The sequence below is a fragment of the Chrysemys picta genome, chromosome 17 (genome assembly GCF_011386835.1).
Source record: "Chrysemys picta bellii isolate R12L10 chromosome 17, ASM1138683v2, whole genome shotgun sequence".
Taxonomy (NCBI): domain Eukaryota; kingdom Metazoa; phylum Chordata; order Testudines; family Emydidae; genus Chrysemys; species Chrysemys picta.
This window is the reverse complement of record NC_088807.1, coordinates 8,930,135-8,950,755: the sequence shown is the minus strand read 5'-3', so window position 1 is coordinate 8,950,755 and position 20,621 is coordinate 8,930,135. Positions and strand designations below refer to the sequence as shown.

The window sequence follows — 20,621 nt, the reverse complement described above, 5'->3', positions numbered from 1 at the left end:
CATGACAGTACTTGTATGAGGTGAATTCAAAATACTATTTCTTTTGTTTCTATTTCACTGTGCAAATATTTGTATTAAATATATATATATAAAGTGAGCACTGTACGCTTTGTATTGTGTATTGTAATTGAATTCAATATATTTGAAAATGGAGAAAACATCCCCCCAAAATTAAAATAAATGGTATTCTATTATTGTGCAAAGGCGCGATTAATTGCATGATTAATTACGATACATTTTTTTTGTCACTTAACAGCCCTACTCCCCACCAGTGCCATGCAGCCACTTCTGGGGTGGAAGAGGGCAGCTGAGAGATCAGGCACAGAAACTCATGGGCTATGTAGCAGAGGGAGTGAGGAAGAACCCAGCCTCCAGTCACAGCAGTGGGGGATATTACAGGTTCAGAGGTAATTAGCTGAGATGGAAATCACCCGGAGTGGCAGGGGTAGGAAAAACACATATAGGGACCCCTGAGCATCTGAAGCCTACATTTGACCCCAAATCCCAAGAATGGGGTCTACAGTTACCCAGCGCCCCATTGTGCTGTACAGCGGCAGAGGGATCAGAGCGATCAGCGACGGGGAGGGTCTCTCACTGAGGCACACGTAGTGCTCCCTGCAGCACATGCCCTAAGTGCTGTGCTGGGGCACTGGGCTCAGCAATGACTCAGGGAAGAGCACCCCCTGCTGAGCCCCCATCCTGCTCCCTGCAAAACAGGCCTGTAGAACTGTGTGAGGAAAATGGGGTCAGCACTGATACCATGGGAAGAACGACACTTACTGTGAACCCCAACAGATTGCCTGCAGTACAGGCCCTTAGCACCATGCTGGGGCACTGGGGTCAGCGCTGACTCAGACAGGAGAGCTGGGTCTGTGCTAAAAGCTTCCCAGCCCGATCCCTGCACCACCCTCAGTGACATGATGGATGCAAGTTACCTGAGCACACAACACCGGCATCTTCTCTGTGGGTACAGTTATTGTCTCCCCAAGGCCGAGCCCTGCAATCTGAGAGGGCAACTTCTGTCCCTGTACAGTTGACATTATTCAACCAAATATGGTCAGATCCTTGCCCAAAATGAGCCCCTCCTGGGGCTGATAACGCCGTCCCACAGTCCAGCTGCCTGCACACGACTCCAGCATCCTGTAAGTCCCAGCTGTCATCACACACGGTTCCCCACTGCTGGTTGTGAAGCACCTCGAGTCTCCCAGAGCAGTGACTTCGACCATTCACTAGTCGGAGCTGAGCCACTTCCGAGATGCCAGCGTCTGCAAACACCCAAGGGAATAAACACTGAGGGAGGTTCGTGTGCATCTCATCTCTTGTGTCGCTGGGGAATGTAGCGCCTCCTGCTGACAGGTCTCTGCACACAGCGACTGCCTGTCAAGGGCTCCCCACCACTGACCAGGCTAATCACTTGGGTAATGTTGAAGTTTGTCCACTCCTCTCCCAGCCAGCTGTCACCTAGTTAGGCAGACTGGACGGCAGTCTGACCTACTGCTCCCACTAGAGCACTTAGAAAGATCATCCCCCGCACTGCTGGTAGGAACCTCCTAATGAGCAGATTTACACCCTCACTCCTGGCACTGGTATTCGCTCCAGTGCGACACTGTGCAGTGCTGTGGGGCAGACACTGGCATAAGCATCTTGGTGATTGGGAGCTGATTACAGTCACCCATGTCATTAGCAGTTGCCTTAGCCTGACATCAGTATTGAATTTACATGTGTTGACTCCATAGCTCCCTGAAAACCTCACCCAGAGTCCATCCCCCTTAGAACTGCCTGGAGCGCAGGGACGCTGGCAGGAACCTGCTGCGCACCAGGCTGACAATGGTTCCAACCAGTGCAGAGGCAATGCACACTTCCTACAAGCAGATCGGCCCCCTCCTGAAGCAAACACCTGCCCCTGCGGTTCCTCCTGACTTGCCACGACTGACTTGGCAACCTCGTTTTGTGGCAGCCATTGCTGCACTCGTGTCTAGTGCTGCCAGCCCAGTACCAGTCTCAGATGAATGATGGCAAAGCTGGGCTGACACCTGGTACTCACACAGAGGCAGCAGCTCTGGGATGGAGAGACTGGCGTGCTGATGAATATCAGGTTTCAGAGTAGCAGCCGTGTTAGTCTGTATCCGCAAAAAGAAGAACAGGAGTTCTTGTGCATATATATATGCATCCGAAGAAGTGGGCTGTAGTCCACGAAAGCTTATGCTCTAATAAATTTGTTAGTCTCTAAGGTGCCACATGTACTCCTGTTCTTCTTTTTGATGAATATCAGAAGCCCTAACTTCTATCTGCCTATTTGCAACCTGGGATGCAGACCCTGGACTAGGCTTAATGGGCCCCTGACTGGACTGGCCAGAGGCACTGCTGCAATGCAGAGATTTGGCTTAGACCGATCTTCTCACTGTGCCTGTGGGACAGCAATACAGACAGTCATACGTGGTGGAGGAGAGCCATTTCCCAACGTACCCTGGGATAGGTGTTTTGCTCGTGGTTTTACCTGTTTCTGGCATTAGTCACTCGGGCCAGCACAACTACAAATGGAGAGAGCCCCTGAGGCGGGACAGTCACCTCGCTCTGGCCCTGAAAGGGTTAAAAGCCAGCCCTTGGGGAAGGCTGGGGCTGAGAGCCAATGAGTATAGGCTGATTGGGAAGGCAGCCACAGCTGGGGCCACACCCAATTAGGAAACAGCTGGCCCTATAAAAGGGCTCCCTCCAGCTTTGGAGAGAGAAGGACTGGTAGCTCAGGGAACAGAACAGAGCTGGGAAAAGGCAAGAGGAGCTGGGGAGCTCCAATCTGGCAAACCCCAGGCTGCGGGCCTGTTTAAAGACCAAAACAGGTGCTGGGGTTGCAGAGGCTGCAGCCCGGGATTACTCAGAGGCAGCAGGTCTAACCCCCTTGCCAATGATGAGTGGCCTTTTACAGACTGCGGTTTGCCCCAGTGACTGGGAGCTAGATGATGACTGGCAGTAGCCACTGAGGGAAGGTGGGTGTAAAGGGTGGGGGTTCCCCAGGAGGGGAGACCCAGTGTGTGGGGATACTGCAGTGGATAGAACCCCAGGGTACGGGGCACCGGGGTGCGAGAGAGACACAGGGGCCTGAGCAAGCGAGATATAGACCAACAGAGGGCGCTCTGGAGGCTGAAGAGCTAATTCCTAAGATGACCAGCAGGAGGCACTGCACCGGGGAGTCTAGCTTCCATAGAGCCCCTACTGCCACCCCCCTACCTGCAGCACAGGCCCCCTAGCACCGCACTAGAGCACTGGGGCCAGCACTGACTTCAAGGGGAGAGTGTGAGCATCGCCTATTGAGCCCCCACACCGCTCCCTGCAGCACAGGCCCATAGAACCGCACAGGGGAATTAGGTTCAGCACAGACCGAGAGGAGAGCGCTCCCTACGGGAACCGCCATATTGCTCCCTGAAACACAGGCCCCAAGCACTATGCTGGGGTCAGCACTGGCTGTGATGGGACAATGCCGCGTAATGAGCTTCCCACCCTGCTCCCTGTAACATGCAGGGTCGTAGATGAAGGTTACCTGAGCACACAACACCGGCATCTTCTCCATGGTCACAGTTATTGACTCCCAAAAGCCGAGCCCTGCATTGGGAGAGGACAGATTCTGTCCCTGCGCAGTTGACATCAGCCAGCCAGATAGGGTCTGATCCTCGCCCAAATCGAGCTCCCCCAGGGGCTGATAACGCCGTCCCACAGCCCAGCTGTCTGCACACGACTCCAGCATCAGTTATGTTCCAGCCGTCATCACACACGGTTCTCCACCGATGGTTGAGAAACACCTCGACTCTCCCAGCGCAGTGACTTGGGCCATTCACCAGTCGGACTGGAGCCACTTTCAAAATGCCTGAGTGAGCAAACACCCCAAGGGAATAAACACTCAGGGAGGTTTCTGTGCATCTGATCACTAATGATTCTGGGGAACATAGCGCCTTCAACTGACGGGTCTGAACAGCCTCTGCAACAGCCTGTTATAACAGTTAACTCATGCGATTAACTCAAAAAATTAATTATGATTAAAAAAAATTAATCACTATTAATCTCAGTTTTAATCACACTGTTAAACAATAGAATACCAATTGAAATATATTAAATATTTTGGATGTTTTTCTATGTTTCAAAATATATTGATTTCAATTACAACACAGAATACAATGTGTACAGTTCTCACTTTATATTATTACAGTTAAGGTTGTTTTATTAACATTAAATGCTGATTAACTAAGAGGGAGAGAGTTTGGGTGCGGGATGGAGTGCCGGGCTGTGGGTTGGGACGCGAGATGGGTTGTATATCACGGGCTCTGGGAGGACATTTGGGTGCTGGAGAGAGCTTGGGGCATGCATTTGGGGCATGGGATGGAGTGCGGGGTGCCAGATCCAGGGGCCACTCACCTCAGGTGGCTCCCTGGAAGCAGCAACTTGTCCCAGCTGCTCCCAGGTGGAGGCGCAGCAGGGGGCTTGGTGCACTCCCTCCACCCGCAGGCACTGCCCCCGCAGCTCCCATTGGCCATGGTTCCCAGCCAATGGGAACTGTGCAGCTGGCACTGGGTGGGGGCAGCATGCAGAGCCACCTGACGCGCCACCGCTTAGGAGTAGCCGGAGCACGGGACAGGTCACCACTTCTGGTGAGCCATCCGAGGTGAGTGGCCCCCGGATCCAACACCTTGCACCCCCTCCTGGGTACTAAGCCCCCTCCCACAGCCCTTGCTCTGCACCCTCTCCTGCGCCCCAACCTGCTGTCAACCCCACGCCAACCAGACTATAAACCAACATTTCAATGAAGATCAGAAATGCTGATTTATAGAGCTTTCCAGTTGGTGAAGTTTTGGATAAAACAGCTTTTACCTTATTTTGGATTACAAATATTAGCACTTTAAAATGATAAAAGAAATAGTATTTTTCAGTTCACCTCATACATGTACTGTAGTGCAATCTCCTTATTATGAAAGTGAAATATTACAAATGTAGATTATATTATTTTTGTTACATAACTGCACACTTACTTGTTGTTCAGCCAATCGCTCAGACAAACAAGTTTGTTTACATTTACAGGAGATAACACTGCCTGCTTCTTATTTGCAACGCGACCCGAAAGTGAGAAGAGGCGTTCGCCTGGCACTTTTGCAGGTGACATTGCAAGGTATTTACGTGCCCCATATGCTAACGATTCATATGCCCCTTCACCCTTCGGCCACCACTCCAGACGACATGATTCCATGCTGATGAAGCATGTTGGTGAAGCACTGGAATGGGTTACCTAGGGAGGTGGTGGAATCTCCATCCTTAGAGGCTTTTAAGGCCTGACTTGACAAAGCCCTGGCTGGGATGATTTAGTTGGTGTTGGTCCTGCTTTGAGCAGGGGATTGGACTAGATGACCTCCTGAGGTCTCTTCCAACCCTAATATTCTATGATTCTACCATGCTCATTAAAAAAGTAATGTATTAATTTAATTTGTAACTGAAATCCTTGTGGGGAAAATTGTGTATCTCCTGCTATGTATTTTACCTGCCTGCTGCCATATCTTTCAAGTTACAGTAGTCTCAGATGATGACCCAGCACATGTTGTTCGTTTTAAGAAGACTTTCACTGCAGTTTTTACAAAATACAAAGAAGGTACCAATGAGAGATTTCTAAACCTAGCTACAGCACTCGACCCAAGGTTTAAGAATCTGAAGTGCCTTCCAAAATCTGAGAGGGACGAGGTGTGGAGCATGCTTTCAGAAGTCTTAAAAAAGCAACATTCCAATGCGGAAACTACAGAACCTGAACCACCAAAAGGGAAAATCAACCTTCTGCTGGTGGCATCTGATTCAGATGATGAAAATGAATATTTGTCAGTCTGCACTGCTTTGGATTGTTATTGAGCAGAACCCATCATCGGCATGGGCACGTCCTCTGGAAAACTGGTCAAAGCATGAAGGGGCATATGAATTTTTTAGCAGATCTGGCACGTAAATATTTTGCAATGCCGGCTACAGCAGTGCCATGTGAATGCCTGTTCTCACTTTCAGGTAACATTGTAAGCAAGAAGCAAGCAGCATTATCTCCTGCAAATGTAAACAAACTTGTCTCTCTGAGCGTTTAGCTGAATGAGATATAGGACTGAGTGGACTTGTAGGATCTAAAATTTTACATTGTTTTATTTTTGATTGCGGTTATTATTTGTAAATAAGTCTACATTTGTAAGTTCAACTTTCAGGATAAAGAGTTGAAACTACAGTACTTGTATGAGGTGAATTCAAAATACTATTTCTTTTGTTTCTATTTCACTGTGCAAATATTTGTACAAAAAATAAATATAAAGTGAGCACTGTACACTTTGTATTGTGTATTGTAATTGAAATCAAAGTAGAACATGTAGAAAACATCCAAAAAAATTGAAATAAACGGTTTTCTGTTATTGTGTAATGGAGCAATTAACTGCATGATTAATCATGATTAATCTCACAATTAATCACAATTAATATTTTAATAACTTGACAGTCCTGCTCCCCACCACTACCATGCAACCACCTATGGGGTGGAACAGGGTAGATGAGAGACAGGGCAAAGAAACTCATAAGCTGTGTGGGAGAGGAAGTGAGGAAGAACCCTGCTCCAGTCACAGCAGTGGGGCATATTACAGGTTCAGAGGTAATTAGCTGAGATGTAAATCACCCAGAGTGAAGGGGATAGGAACCCCACACTTCATAAAGGGATCCCTGAGTGGCTGCAGGATTCATTCATCCCCAAATCCCAGATATGGGATTTACGGTTACCCAGCGTCCCATTGTGCTGTAGCGGAGCAGGGGAATCAGAACGATCAGCGACGGGGAGGGATTCTCACAGAGGAACACGTACTGCTCCCTGCAGCGCAGACCCTAAGTGGTGTGCTGGGGGCACTGGGACCAGCACTGACTTTGAGGGAATAATGCCCCCTAATGAGCCCCCATCCTGCTCCCTGCAGCACAGGCATGAAGAACTGTGTGGGGAAAATTGGGTGAGCACTGACACCATGGGAAGAGTGACATTTACTGTGACCCTGAACTGTTTCCCTGAAGTACAGGCCCTTAGCACCATGCTGGGGCACTGGGGTCAGCGCTGACTCAGACAGGAGAGCTGGGTCAGTGCTGAAAGCTTCACAGCCCGAACCCTGCACCACCCACAGTGACGTGATGAATGAAGGTTACCTAAGCACACAACACCGGCATCTTCTCCGTGGGTACAGTTATTGTCTCCCCAAGGCCGAGCCCTGCAATCTGAGAGGGCAACTTCTGTCCCTGTGCAGTTGACATTATCCAGCCAAATATGGTCAGATCCTCGCCCAAATCGAGCCCCTCGTGGGGCTGATAACGCCGTCCCACAGCGCAGCTGCCCGCATACGACGCCAGCATCCTGTAAGTCCCAGTTGTCATCACACACGGTCCCCCACTTCTTGTTATGAAACACCTCGACTCTCCCATTGCAGCGACTCGATCCATTTGCCAGTCGGAGCTGAGCCACTTCTGAGATGCCAGCATCTGCAAACACCCAAGGGAATAAACACTCAGGGAGGTTCCTGTGCATCTGATCTCTCATGTCGCTGGGGAATGTAGCACCTCCTGTTGACCGGTCTGACCGGTCTCTAAACACAACGACTGCCTGTCAATGGCTCATCACCATTGACCAGGCTAACCACTTGGGCAATGCTGAAGTTTGTTCACTCCCCTCCCAGCCACCTGTCACCTAGTTAGTCAACACTCTTCAAAGATAGAGCTAATTAAGGCTCCATTAGAAGTCTTTTTGGTTTCAGTGATCACTAGAGCTGAAATCACCTGCTGTGAGACAGTGTTTCTGCCCAGCCTGCTTCAGCACTGAGGTTTCCCCACTAAGAGCTGGTCTACACTACAGGGTTAGGTCCAATTTAGCTGCATTATGTCTATTTTATAATGAATGCGTCAACACAAGCAACCCCATTCTGTTGACCTAAAGGGCTCTTAAAATCGACTTCTGTACTCCTCTCCGGCGAGGGGAGCAGCGTTAAAATCGACCTTGCTGGGTTGAATTTGGGGTAGTACAGATGCAAATCAACGTTATTGGCCTCCGGGAGCTATCCCAGAGTGCTCCAATGTGACCGCTCTGGACAGTACTTTCAACTCCGATGCACTAGCCAGGTACACAGGAAAAGTCCCGGGAACTTTTGAATTTCATTTGCTGTTTGGTCAGCATGGCGAGCTCAGCAGCACAGGTGACCATGCAGTCCCCCCAGAATCGCAAATGAGCTCCAGCATGGAGCGAATGAGAGACACTGGTTCTGATTCCTGTACGGGGAGAAGAAATGCTAATATATATGCCAAAATCGCACAGGGCGTGATGGACAGAGGCTACAACAGGGACACACAGCAGTGCCGTGTGAAAGTTAAGGAGCTCAGGCAAGCCTACCAAAAGACAGAGGCAAATGGTCACTCTGGGTCAGAATGCCATACATGCTGCTTCTATGATCAGCTGCATGGCATTATAGGGGGGGACCCTACCACTACCCCACCATTGTCCATGGACCCCTGAAAGGGGGGAGTCTCATGTAATACGGAGGAGGATTTTATGGATGAGGAAGAGGAGGAGGAGGAGAATGTGCAGCAGGCAAGCTGTAAATCTGTTCTCCCCAGTAGCCAGGACCTTTTCATCATCCTGGAGCCAATACCCTCCCAAGGTGGGATCTGCGACCCAATAGGCAGAGAAAGCACCTCTGGCGAGTGCATATTTGTAACTACACTACAGGGTTTAAAAGCAATTGTGTTTAATGTTTGATTTGCCCTGAAGACTTGGAATGCATCCACGGCCAGTACAGCTACTGGAAAATCTATTAACGCGTCTGGGGATGGCGCGGGAATCTTCCAGGGACATCTCCATGAAGCTCTTCTGGAGGTACTCTGAAAGCCTTTGCAGAAGGTTTCTGGGGAGGGCCGCCTTATTTCATCCTCCACGGAAGGACACTTTACCACGCCAAACCAGGAGCAAGTAGTCTGCAATCATTGCAGCACAAAGCATGGCAGTGAATGGTCCTGGGTTTTGGTTGCATTCAAGCAACATTTGGTCTATATCTTTCTGTGTTAGCCTCAGGAGAGTGATATCATTCATGAGCACCTGGTTGAAATAGGGGAATTTTTGTAAGGGAATAGTAAAAGGACCCCATTCATGCTGGGCTGCTTGTGCTTGGCTGAAAGGGATCATCCCTGAGAATAGCCACACGGCGGGGGGAAGGGATCATCCCAAATAGCCAAGTGGAAGGGTGCGGGGAGGTGTGTGCTGCAATTCCACCCGAAAACTGCAGCCCCTCCTTTTAAATGGCAAACCCAACCGGCATTGCTTGCTATGGGAAAGGAGGGCACTGCAGTTTGAAAATATTCCCACATGTTATGAAGGCATTAGAAGCCAAACCCGCATACCCTTTGGTTTACCATGGCTGCCTGGAAACCAAATTCTGTTGCCCAGTTATGTGTGATGTGTCACCATACTGGCAGGCGCTCAATATAAAAGGCAAAATGTGACCTTGTACCTAAAGCACATGTGCTGTCTGCTGTGAATTGCTTGATTCACTGTGAAAGAGTCTCCCTTTTGTTCTCAGAAATGTATCATCTTAAATTTTACTCTCCTTTTTATCCCACCGCAGGTGCAAATGTTTCTATATTCCCCCTATCATCTCCATCCCTGAGGTTATCACAGACTAGAAGGAAAAAGAACGGGCTCGCAATGACATGTTTTCCGAGCTCAAGCAGTCCTCCCGCACTGATAGGGCACAACTGAATGCATGGAGGCATTCAGTGGTAGAGTTCAGGAAAGCTTTAAGTGAGCACAATGAGAAGAGGCAGGATGCAATGCTGAGGCTAATGGGGGAGCAAACGGATAAGCTCAGGTGTCTGGTGGAGCTGGAGGAAAGCCAATAAGAGTGCAGACTGCTGCTGCATCCACTGTACAACCGCCTACCCTGCTCCCCAAGTTCCATATCCTCCTCACCCTGACGCCCAAGAATGCGGGGTGGGGGAAGGCTCTGGGCACCCAGCCACTCCATTCCAGAGGATGGCCCAAGCAACAGAAGGCTGTTATTCAAACAGTTTTGATATGTAGTGTGGCTACAATAAGCAATGTAGCCTTGTCCTTCCCTCCACCCCTTCTCCTTTACCCCACCCTACCCCACCCGGGCTACCTTATCAGTTATCTCCCTTTTTAAAAAAAAATTAATAAAGAAAGAATGAATGGTTTCAAAACAATAGTGACTTTATTTCCTTTGCCAGCTGTGATCGAAGCGGGGAGGGTCGTTGGCTTACAGGGAATTAAAATCAACAAAGGGGGCAGGTTTGCATCAAGGAGAAACACACACAAGTATCACACCGTAGTCTACCCAGTCGTGAAACTGGTCTTCAAAGCCTCCCTAATGCACAGCGCACCTACCTGTGCTGTACTTTGAACCTAAGACTAGAGGGGAGTCCTCTGAGCTCTTTAAGTTTGATTACCCTGTAAAGTTATTTTCCATACTGATTTTACAGAGATGATTTTTACCTTTTTCTTTAATTAAAAACCTTCTTTTTAAGAACCTGATTGATTTTTTCCTTGTTTTAGATCCAAGGGGGTTGGATCTGTTTTCACCAGGAGTTGGTGGGAGAAAGAAGGGGGGATGGTTAACTTCTCCTTGTTTTAAGATCCCAGGGGGGTTGAAACTGTATTCACCAGGAGTTGGTGGGAGGAAGGAGGGGAATGGTTAATTTCTCCTTGTTTTAAGATCCAAGGGGTTTGGATCTGTATTCACCAGGGAATTGGTGAAAGGTTTCTCAAGGCTTCCAAGGGAGGGAATCCATTGGGATGGTGGCAGCGGACCAGAGCTAAGCTGGTACTTAAGCTTAGAAGTTTTCATGCAGGCCCCTACATTTGTACCCTAAAGTTCAAAGTACAGCAAACAAAGATAAACACTCTAGTAAAAGGTACATTTACAAGTTGAGAAAAACAAAGTAAAACTAAGATGCCTTGCCTGGCTTTTTACTTACAAGTTTGAAATATGAGAGACTTGTTTTGAAAGATGGGGAGAACCTGGATTGATGTCTGGTCCCTCTCAGTCCCGAGAGCGAACGCACTCCCAAAACAAAGAGCACCAACAAAAGCCTTCCCCCCCTCCCCCGCAAGATTTGAAAGTATCTTGTCCCATTATTGGTCCTTTGGTCAGATGCCAGCCAGGTTACCTGAGCTTCTTAACCCTTTACAGGGAAAAGGATTTTGGAGTCTCTGGCCAGGAGGGATTTTATAGTACTGTACACAGGACAGCTGTTACCCTTCCCTTTATAGTTATGACAGCCCCCAACTGACTCCCCCTTACATGCAGCAGAGGCCCCCTAGAACTGCACTAGGGAACTGGGGCCAGCACTGACTTCAAGGGGAGAGCATGAGCGTCCTCTCCTGAGCCCTCACACCGCTCCCTGCAGCACAGGCCCATAGAACCGCACAGGGGAATTAGGGTCAGTAGAGACTGAGAGGAGAGCGCTCCCTACTGGAACCATCATATTGCTCCCTGAAGCACAGGGCCCAAGCACCATGCTGGGGTCAGCTCTGGCTGTGAGGGGACAATGCCCCATAATGAGCTTCCCACCCTGCACCCTGCAACATGCAGGGTCGTAGATGAAGGTTACCTGAGCACACAACACCGGCTTCTTCTCCGAGGATACAGTTATTGTCTCCCCAAGGCTGAGCCATGCATTCAGTGAGGGCAGCTTCTGTCCCTGTGCAGTTGACATCATCCAGCCAGATACGGTCTGATCCTTGACCAAATCGAGCTCTCCGAGGGGCTGATAACGCCGTCCCACAGCCCAACTGCCTGCACACGACTCCAGCATCACTTATGTCCCAGTTGTCATCACACACGGTTCCCCACACCTGGTTGTGAAGCACCTCGACTCTCCCAGCACAGCGACTCGGGCCGTTCACCAGTCGGAGCTGAGCCAGATCTGAAATGCCAGAATGTTCAAACACCCCAAGGGAATAAACACTCAAGGAGGATCCTGCACATCTGATCACTAGTGACACTGGTAAAGGTGGAGCCTCCCACTCATGGGTCTGAACAGCCTCTGCAACAGCCTGTTAGGGGTTCACTCCCTGTCAATTTATATTATTACAGTTCAAGTTCTTTTATCCAGCTTGTTGGGGGAATGGGGGGCGCCGGTAAATGAAACATGCAGGTTAACTAAGAGGGAGGAAGTTTGGGAGGGGGAGTGGGGCAGGCAGTTGGGGCTCGGTATCGGGTGTGGGGTGCTGGATCCGGGGGGCACTCACCTCAGGTGGCTCCCCTTGAGAGGCAACTTTTCCTGGCTGCTCCTAGGGGGAGGCGCAACAGGGAGCTTGGCACGCTCCCTCCGCCCGCAGGCACTGCCCCTGCAGCTCCCATTGGCCATGGTTCCCAGCCAAGGGGAGCTGTGCAGCTGGCACTGGGTGAGGGCAGTATGCAGAACCGGCAGACGCACCTCCCTCTAGGAGTAGCCAGAGCCCGGGACAGGTCACCACTTCCGGGGAACCATCCAAAGTGAGAGGCCCCTGGATCCAACACCCCACACTGCCTCTCGTGTACTAAGTCCCCTCCCAAACTCAAAGTCCCTCCCAGAGCCCTTCCTCCGCACCCCCTCCTGTGCCCCAACCCTCTGCCAGCCCTGCACCAACTGGACTATAAACTGGCATTTCAATGAAGATCAGAAATGCCGATTTATAGAGCTTTCCTGTTGGTGAAGTGTCAGATAAAACAGTTTTTACCATATTTGGGATTACGAATATTTGCACGTAAAAATGGTAAAAGAAATAGTATTTTTCAATTCATCTCATACAAGTACTGTAGTGCAATCGCTTTATTGTGAAAGTGCAACTTACAAATGTAGATTTTTTTTGTTACATGACTTCACTCAGAAAAAAAACTTAGAGCCCACACATTCTCTCAGTCTTACTTCTTGTTCAGCCAATCGCTCAAACAAGTTTGTTTACATTTACAGGAGATAATGCTGCCTGCTTCTTATTTGTAATGTCACCCAAAAGTGAGAAGAGGCGTTCGCCTAGCACTTTTGCAGGTGTGATTGTAAGGTATTTACATGCCAGATATGCTAAACGTTCATACCCCCTTCATGCTTCGGCCACCACTCCAGACGACATGCTTCCATGCTGATGATGCTCATTAAGAAAGTAATGTGTTTTACTGTGTATAAGCTTTATAATGAATAAAACGGATTTGTTTGGTGTTTGGATCCCATTGGGAGCTGCGTGTCTGGGTGCTAGAGACAGGGGCACTTATCAGTTAAGAATGCAGCTTTGGGGGCATGGGTCATACCATGGGTCTGCGTTGCAGCAGATTACCATATCTGTCTCAACAAGACAGGGTTCTGGAGGCCCAAACTGGCAGAGAAAATGGGCTCAGAGGTAGTCTCAGCACATCAGGTGACAGTCCCAAGAGGGTTTCTGTAACCAAACCCATCACACTGGTATTCGCTCCAGTGCAATATTATGCAATGCTGTGGGGCAGACGCTGGCATAAGCATCTTGGTGATTGGGAGTTGAACCATTTATTTCCAACCCTTCTCCTTGCTACCCCTCGAATCTCTACACTCTGAGAAATCACTTGTTCTTGTTGTCACTATGAGGGGATCTAGGGCTGTATGTTGATTGGGGCAGAGGTGGGAGGTAGAGCTGGTCAGCTGGCGGCCCTGTTCCTTTGGGAGCAGCAGATCTGTGACTGCTGTGAATGCCCAGTGGGACAGGGGCTGGGCGCTGTTGGGGGCTGGAGTTTGCCTATCATCAACCTGGAGAGAGACCACCCCACAAGGCCTAGAGGACACGGCTTGTGTGGCCTGTGGCCAAGGGAGTTGGGGAGCTGTCCCCCAGCAGGCACAAACAAGGCTTTCTCATGCCAGCGGCCCTTGGCACCGCATTGAGCCCACGCCCCACTCCCTACAGCACAGGCCCACAGAACTGCACAAGAGAATTAGGGTCAGCAGCGACTGCGAAAGGAGTCCCTTACTTAAACCGCCATATTGCTCCCTGAAGCTCAGGCCCCAAAGCAGCATGGTGGGGTAAGCACTGGCTGTGAGGGGACAATACCCCATAATGAACTTCCCACCCTGCTCCCTGCAACACGCATAGTAGTAGAAGAAGTTTACCTGAGCACACAACACCGGCATCTTCTCCATGGGTGCAGTTATTGTCTCCCCAAGGCCGAGCCCTGCAATCGGAGAGGGCAGCTTCTGTCCCTATGCAGTGAACATTGTCCAGCCAGATACGGTCTGATCCTCGCCCAAATCGAGCCCCGCCTGGGGCTGATAACGCCGTACCACAGCCCAGCTCCCTGCATACGACTCCAGCATTAGTTATGTCCCAGCTCTCATCACACACGGTTCCCCACTGCTGGTTGTGAAGCACCTCGACCCTCCCAGCGCAGCGACTCGGGCCATTCGCCAGTCGGAGCTGAGCCACTTCTGAAATGCCAGAATCTGCAAAACTCAAAGGGAATAAACACTCAGGGAGGTTCCTGTGCATCTGATCAGTAGAGATGCTGGGGGATGTAGTCCCTCCCAATGACAGGTCTGAATAACCTCTGCAACTGCCCAAATAAATCTGTTAGTCTTTAAGGTACCACCGGACTCCTTGTTGTTTTTGTGGATACAGACTAACACAGCTACCCCCTGATACTTGATCCATCTGGGTGCCAGGTCACATGCCCCCCATCCCCACCCCCGAGCTGCTGCTTGGCTTATACCTAGCATGTTCATTCGGCCCTCCCACTATCAGCAGTTACGGGTTGTCTCTGGTGCTGGACCTGTGTTTCTCCAGCAGTGAGGGGGTAAGTGAGCGTCAACACCAGAAAGAGAAAGGCTAGAGGAGGTTCGAGGAAAATGTCATTCTCAGAAAGTGCGGAATACCCGAAACATTTTATTTCAAACTCGGGCTGTCGATTAATCACAATTAACTCACATGATCAACACAAAAAAGTGAATCACAATTTAAAAAATGTATCGCAATTTTAATCTGTAGGTGGCGGCTGCCCCACTCCATGAGGAAAAGGGCTGGGACAGGCCAGAGAGGCTGCACAGACCAGCAGCCAATCAGCGAAGGCCTGTGGAGAGCCAATCAGGGCCAAGGAAGAGGCAGCCAATCAGGGCCGGGCTGGGTCCTATACAAAGGCTGCCTAGCAAAGGAGAAGGCAGTCTCTCTCTGACTAGCAAGGGAGAAGGACTGGCTCCTGAGGAAAGGAGGTAGCACCTTAGACAGAGCAGTGCTGGGCAGGCTCCAGGAAGCAGAGGAGAGCTCCGACCTAGTTACCTGCCAGGCTGCCCCTGCTAAAAAGGGTCGACAAGGTGCACAGGGCCAAAGGGGAAGTGGCCCAGGGAAGATAGATGGACAAGAGGGGAGAGAAGGAGGGCAGAGAGAGGCTGCCACTAGAGGGTCCCTGGATCGGGATCAAGAGTAGCGGGTGGGCCTGGGTCCCCCCCTTACCCCTTTGCACTGCACCTGGCCACGGAGGGGCTAGACTTTGGGGTTGTGGTTGGCCACTGAAGCAGGTGGAAGCCGAAGGCTGTCGTTAACCACTCCTGCCCCCGGAAGGGGGTGAGGGTGGAGGAGTGGGCACTGCCAGAGGGCAGTGTCCTGGAGCAGACACCACCAAGTGGGGAGCAACGTGGTTCCCAAACCAGCAGAGCAGACCATGGGTGAGAAACCACACTCAGAGGGCACTCTGTAGCTGACAAGAGCTAATCCCTGGAGCAACCAGCAGGAGGTGACAGCGGTGGTGAGTCCTGACCCTGTCACATAATCACACTGTTAAACAATAGAATTCCAATTGAAATTTATTACATATTTTGGATGTTTTTCTAAGTTTTCAAGCATTTTGATTTCAATTACAACACAGAATACAAAGTGTACTGTGCTCACTGGTTATTATTATTTTGGATTACAAATATTTGCACTGTAAACATGATAAAAGAAATCCTATTTTTCAATTCACCTCGTAAAAGTACTGTAGTGCAATCTCTTTCTCGTGTAAGTGCAAAATACAAATGTAGATTTTTGTTGTTGTTGTTGCATAACTGCACTTAACAATGTAAAACTTAGAGCCTACTCGTCCACTCACTCCTACTTCTTGTTCAGCCAATCGCTAAGACAAACAACTTTGTTTACATATATGGGAGATAATGCTGCCTGCTTCTTAATTTCAGTGTCACCAGAAAGTTAGAAGAGGTGTTCGCATGGCGCTTGTGCAGCTGGCATTGGAAGTTATTTACATGCTGGATATGCTAACCACTCATATGCCCCTTCATGCTTTGGCCACCATGGTGATAACGCTCGTTAAATAAACAATATGTTAATTTAATTTGTGACTGAAATCCTTGGGGGGGAGAATTGTGTATCTCCTGCTATGTATTGTGTATTGTAATTGAATTCAATATATTTGCAAAATGGAGAAAACATCCCCCCAAAATTAAAATAAATGGTATTCTATTACTGTGCAAAGGCGCGATTAATTGCACGATTAATCACGATACATTTTTTTTGTCACTTAACAGCCCTACTTCCCACCAGTGCCATGCAGCCACTTCTGGGGTGGAAAAGGGCAGCTGAGAGATCAGGCACAGAAACTCATGGGCTGTGTAGGAGAGGGAATGAGGAAGAACCCAGTCTCCAGTCACAGCAGTGGGGGATATTATAGGTTCAGAGGTAATTAGCTGAGATGGAAATCACCTGGAGTGGCAGGGGTAGGAAACCCACATAAAGGGATCCCTGAGCATCTGCAGGCTCCATTTGACCCCAAATCCCACAAATGGGATCTACAGTTACCCAGCGCCCCATTGTGCTGTAGTGGGGCAGGGGGATCAGAGCGATCAGTGACGGGGAGGGTCTCTCACTGAGCACACGTACTGCTCCCTGCAGCGCAGGCCCTAAGTGATGTACTGGGGCACTCGGGACAGCACTGACTTCGAGGACAGAGAGCCCGCTACTAGCCCCCCATCCTACTCCTTGCAGCACAGGCATGTAGAACTGTGTGGGGGAAATGGGGTCAGCACTGACACTATGGGAAGAGTGACACTTACTGTGACCCTGAACCGGCTCCCTGCAGTACAGGCCCTTAGCACCATGCTGGGGCACTGGGGTCAGTGCTGACTCAGACAGGAGAGCTGGGTCTGTGCTGAAAGCTTCCCAGCCCGATCCCTGCACCACCCACAGTGACGTGATGGAGGAGGGTTACCTGAGCACTCGACACCAGCATCTTCTCCGTGGGTACAGTTATTCTCTCCCCAAGGCCGAGCCCGGCAATCGGAGAGGGCAACTTCTGTGCCTGTGCAGTTGACGTAATCCAGCCAGATACGGTCAGATCCTGGCCCAAATCGAGCTCCTCGTGGGGCTGATAACGCCGTCCCACAGCCCAGCTGCCTGCACACGACTCCGGCATCCTGTAAGTCCCAGCCGTCATCACACACAGTTCCCCAGAGCTGGTTGTGAAGCATCTCGACTCTCCCAACGCAGCGACTCAAACCGTTCACCAGTCGCAGCTGAGTCACTTCGGAGATGCCGGAGTCTGCAAACACCCAAGGGAATAAACACTCAGGGAGGTTCTTGGGCCTCTGATCTCTCCTGTCGCTGGGGAACACAGCCCTTCCCGCCAACAGTCTGACCAATCTCTGCACACAGCCACTGCCTGTCAAGGGCTCCCCACCACTGACCAGGCTAATCACTTGGGCAATGTTGAAATTTTTCCACTCCCCTCCCAGCCAGCTGTCACCTAGTTATGCAGACTGGACTGCAGTCTGACCGACTGCTCCCACTAGAGCTCTTAATGAAAAAGATCACCCCCCGCACTGCTGGCAGGAACCTCCTGGGGAGCAGATTTACACCCTCGCTCCTGGTGCTGGTATTCATTCCAGTGGGATTCTGTGCAGTGCTGCAGAACAGACGCTGGCATTAGCATCTTGGTGACTGGGAGCTGAACACAGTCACCTGTGTCATTAGTGGTTGCCTTAGCCTGACATCAGCATCGAATTTAAAGGAACCTGCTGCGCACCAGGCTGACAATGGTTCCGACCAGGGCAGAGGCAATGCACACTCCCTACAAGCAGATCGGCCCCCTCCTGAAGCAAACACCTGCCCCTGCGGTTCCTCCTGACTTGCCACGACTGACTTGGCAACATCGTTTTGTATCAGCCATTGCTGCACTCGTGTCTAGTGCTGCCAGCCCAGTACCAGTCTCAGATGAATGATGGCAGAGATGGGCTGACAGCTGTGTCCTCACAGAGGGGCAGCAGCTCTGGGATGAAGAGACTGGCATGCTGATGAATATCAGAAGCCCTAACTTCTATCTGTCTATTTGCAACCTGGGACGCAGATCCTGGGCTAGGCTTAATAGGCCCCTGACTGGACTGGCCAGAGGGACTGCTGCAATGCAGAGATTTGGCTTAGACCAATCTTCTCACTGTGCCTGTGGGGCAGCAATACAGACAGTCATACGTGGTGGAGGAGAGCCACTTCCCAATGTACCCTGGGATAGGGGTTTTGTTCATGGTTTTACCTGTTTCCGGCATTAGTCATTAGGGCCAGCACAACTACAAATGGAGAGATCTCCTGAGGCTGGGCAGTTACCCTGCTCTGGCCCTGAAAGGATTAAAAGGCAGCCCTTGGGGAGGCCTGGGGCTGAGAGCCAATAAGTATAGACTGATTGAGAAGGCAGCCACAGCTGGGGCCAAGCCCAATTAGGAGACAGCTGGCCCTATAAAAAGGCTTCCTCCAGCTTTGGAGGGAGAAAGACTGGTAGCTCAGGGAACAGAAAAGAACAGAGCTAGCGAAAGGCAAGAGGCGCTGGGGAGCTCCAGCGTGCAAATCCCCAGGCTGCGGGCCTAGTTAAAGGCCAAAACAGGTACTGGGGTTGTTGAGGCTGCAGCCCGGGGTGAGGCAGAGGCAACTGGTCCAACCCCCTTGCCAATGATGAGTGGCCTTTTACAGACTGCGGTTTGCCCCACTGAGCGGGGGCTAGATGATGACTGGCAGTAGCCACTAAGGCAAGGTGGGTGTAAAGGGTGGGGGTTCCCCTGGGAGGGGAGACCCAGTGTGTGGGGGTACTGCAGTGGGCAGAACCCCAGGATACGGGACAGCAGGGTCCAGGAGGGACACGGGGGCCCGAGGCAAGCGAGATATCGGCCAGTAGAGGGCATTCTAGAGGATGAAGAACTAATTCCCAAGATGACTGGCAGGAGGCACCGTGCAGGGCAGTCTAGATTCAATATAGCCCCCTACTGACACCCCCTACCTGCAGCACAGGCCACCTAGCACTGCACTAGGGCACTGGGGCCAGCACTGACTTACTGGGGATAGCATGAGTGTCCCGTACTGAGCCCCCACACTGTTTCCTGCAGCACAGGCCCATAGAACCACACAGGGGAATTAGGAACAGCACAGACTGAGAGGAGAGCGCTCCCTACAGGAACCGCCATATTGCTCCCTGAAGCACAGGCCCCAAGCACCATGCTGGGGTCAGCACTGGCTGTGAGGGGACAATGCCCCATAATGAGCTTCCCACCCTCCTCCCTGCAACATTCATGGTGGCAGACGAAGGTTACCTGAACACACAACACTGGCATCTTCTCCGTGGTTACAGTTATTGTCTCCCCAAGGATGAGCCTTGCAATCGAAGAGGGCAGCTTCTGTCCCTTTGCAGATGACGTCATCCAGCCATATACGGTCAGATCCTTGCCCAAATCGAGCTTTCCTAGGGGCCGATAACGCCGTCCCACAGCCCAGCTGCCTGCACACAACTCCAGCCTCAGTTATGTCCCAGCCATCATGACACACGGTTCCCCACTGCTGGTTGTGAAGCACCTCGACTCTCCCAGCACAGCGACTTGGGCCATTCACCAGTCGGAGCTGACCCACTTCTGAAATTCCTAAGTCTGCAAAGCCCCAAGGGAGTAAACACTCAGGGAGGTTCCTGTGCATCTGATGACTAGTGATGCTGGGGGATGTAGTCCCTCCCAATGATGGGTCTGAATAACCTCTGCAACTGCCTGTTTGGGGTTCACTCCCCGTCAACTTATCGCAGTTAACTCACGCAATCAACTCAAAAAATTAAGCACAATTAAAAAAATTAATCACTATTAATCGCAGTTTAAATCACACTGTTAAATAATAGAATACCAATTGAAATAAATTAAATATTTTGGATGTTTTTCTATGTTTTCAAATATATTGATTTCAATTACAACTCAGAATACAATGTGTACAGTTCTCACTTTATATTATTACAGTTAAGGTTGTTTTATCTGGCATGTTGGGGTAATGCTGAGGGGGGTGTTCTGGTAAATGAAAAATGCCAGTTGGGTGGGAGTGCAGGGCTGGGGGTTGGGGCACGGGAGGGGGTGTGGAGCACAGGCTCTGGGAGGACGTTTGGGTGCAGGAGGGGGCTCGGGGCAGGCTGCTGGGGCGTGGGATAGGGTGCAGGGTGCCAGACTCATTGGACAGCATCCCGCAAGCAGCAACTTGTCCTGGCTTCTCTTAGGCAGAGGTGAAGCAGGGGGCTTGGCGCCCTCCCTCCGCCTACAGGCGCCACCCCCGCAGCTCCCATTGGCGATGGTTCCCAGCCAATGGGAGCTGT

At 50.6% G+C, this 20,621-nt stretch overlaps 1 protein-coding gene across 1 annotated transcript in view; it reads right to left on the bottom strand.

Moving 5' to 3' along the window:
* Positions 1-20,621, bottom strand: part of LOC135976157 (deleted in malignant brain tumors 1 protein-like) — a 90,106-nt gene that overhangs the window by 27,310 nt on the left and 42,175 nt on the right. The window contains 7 exon segments of the mRNA XM_065570734.1: positions 936-1,265; positions 3,536-3,859; positions 7,183-7,512; positions 11,647-11,961; positions 14,149-14,478; positions 17,229-17,558; positions 19,591-19,920. Coding sequence (XP_065426806.1) covers positions 936-1,265; positions 3,536-3,859; positions 7,183-7,512; positions 11,647-11,961; positions 14,149-14,478; positions 17,229-17,558; positions 19,591-19,920 — 2,289 coding nt within the window.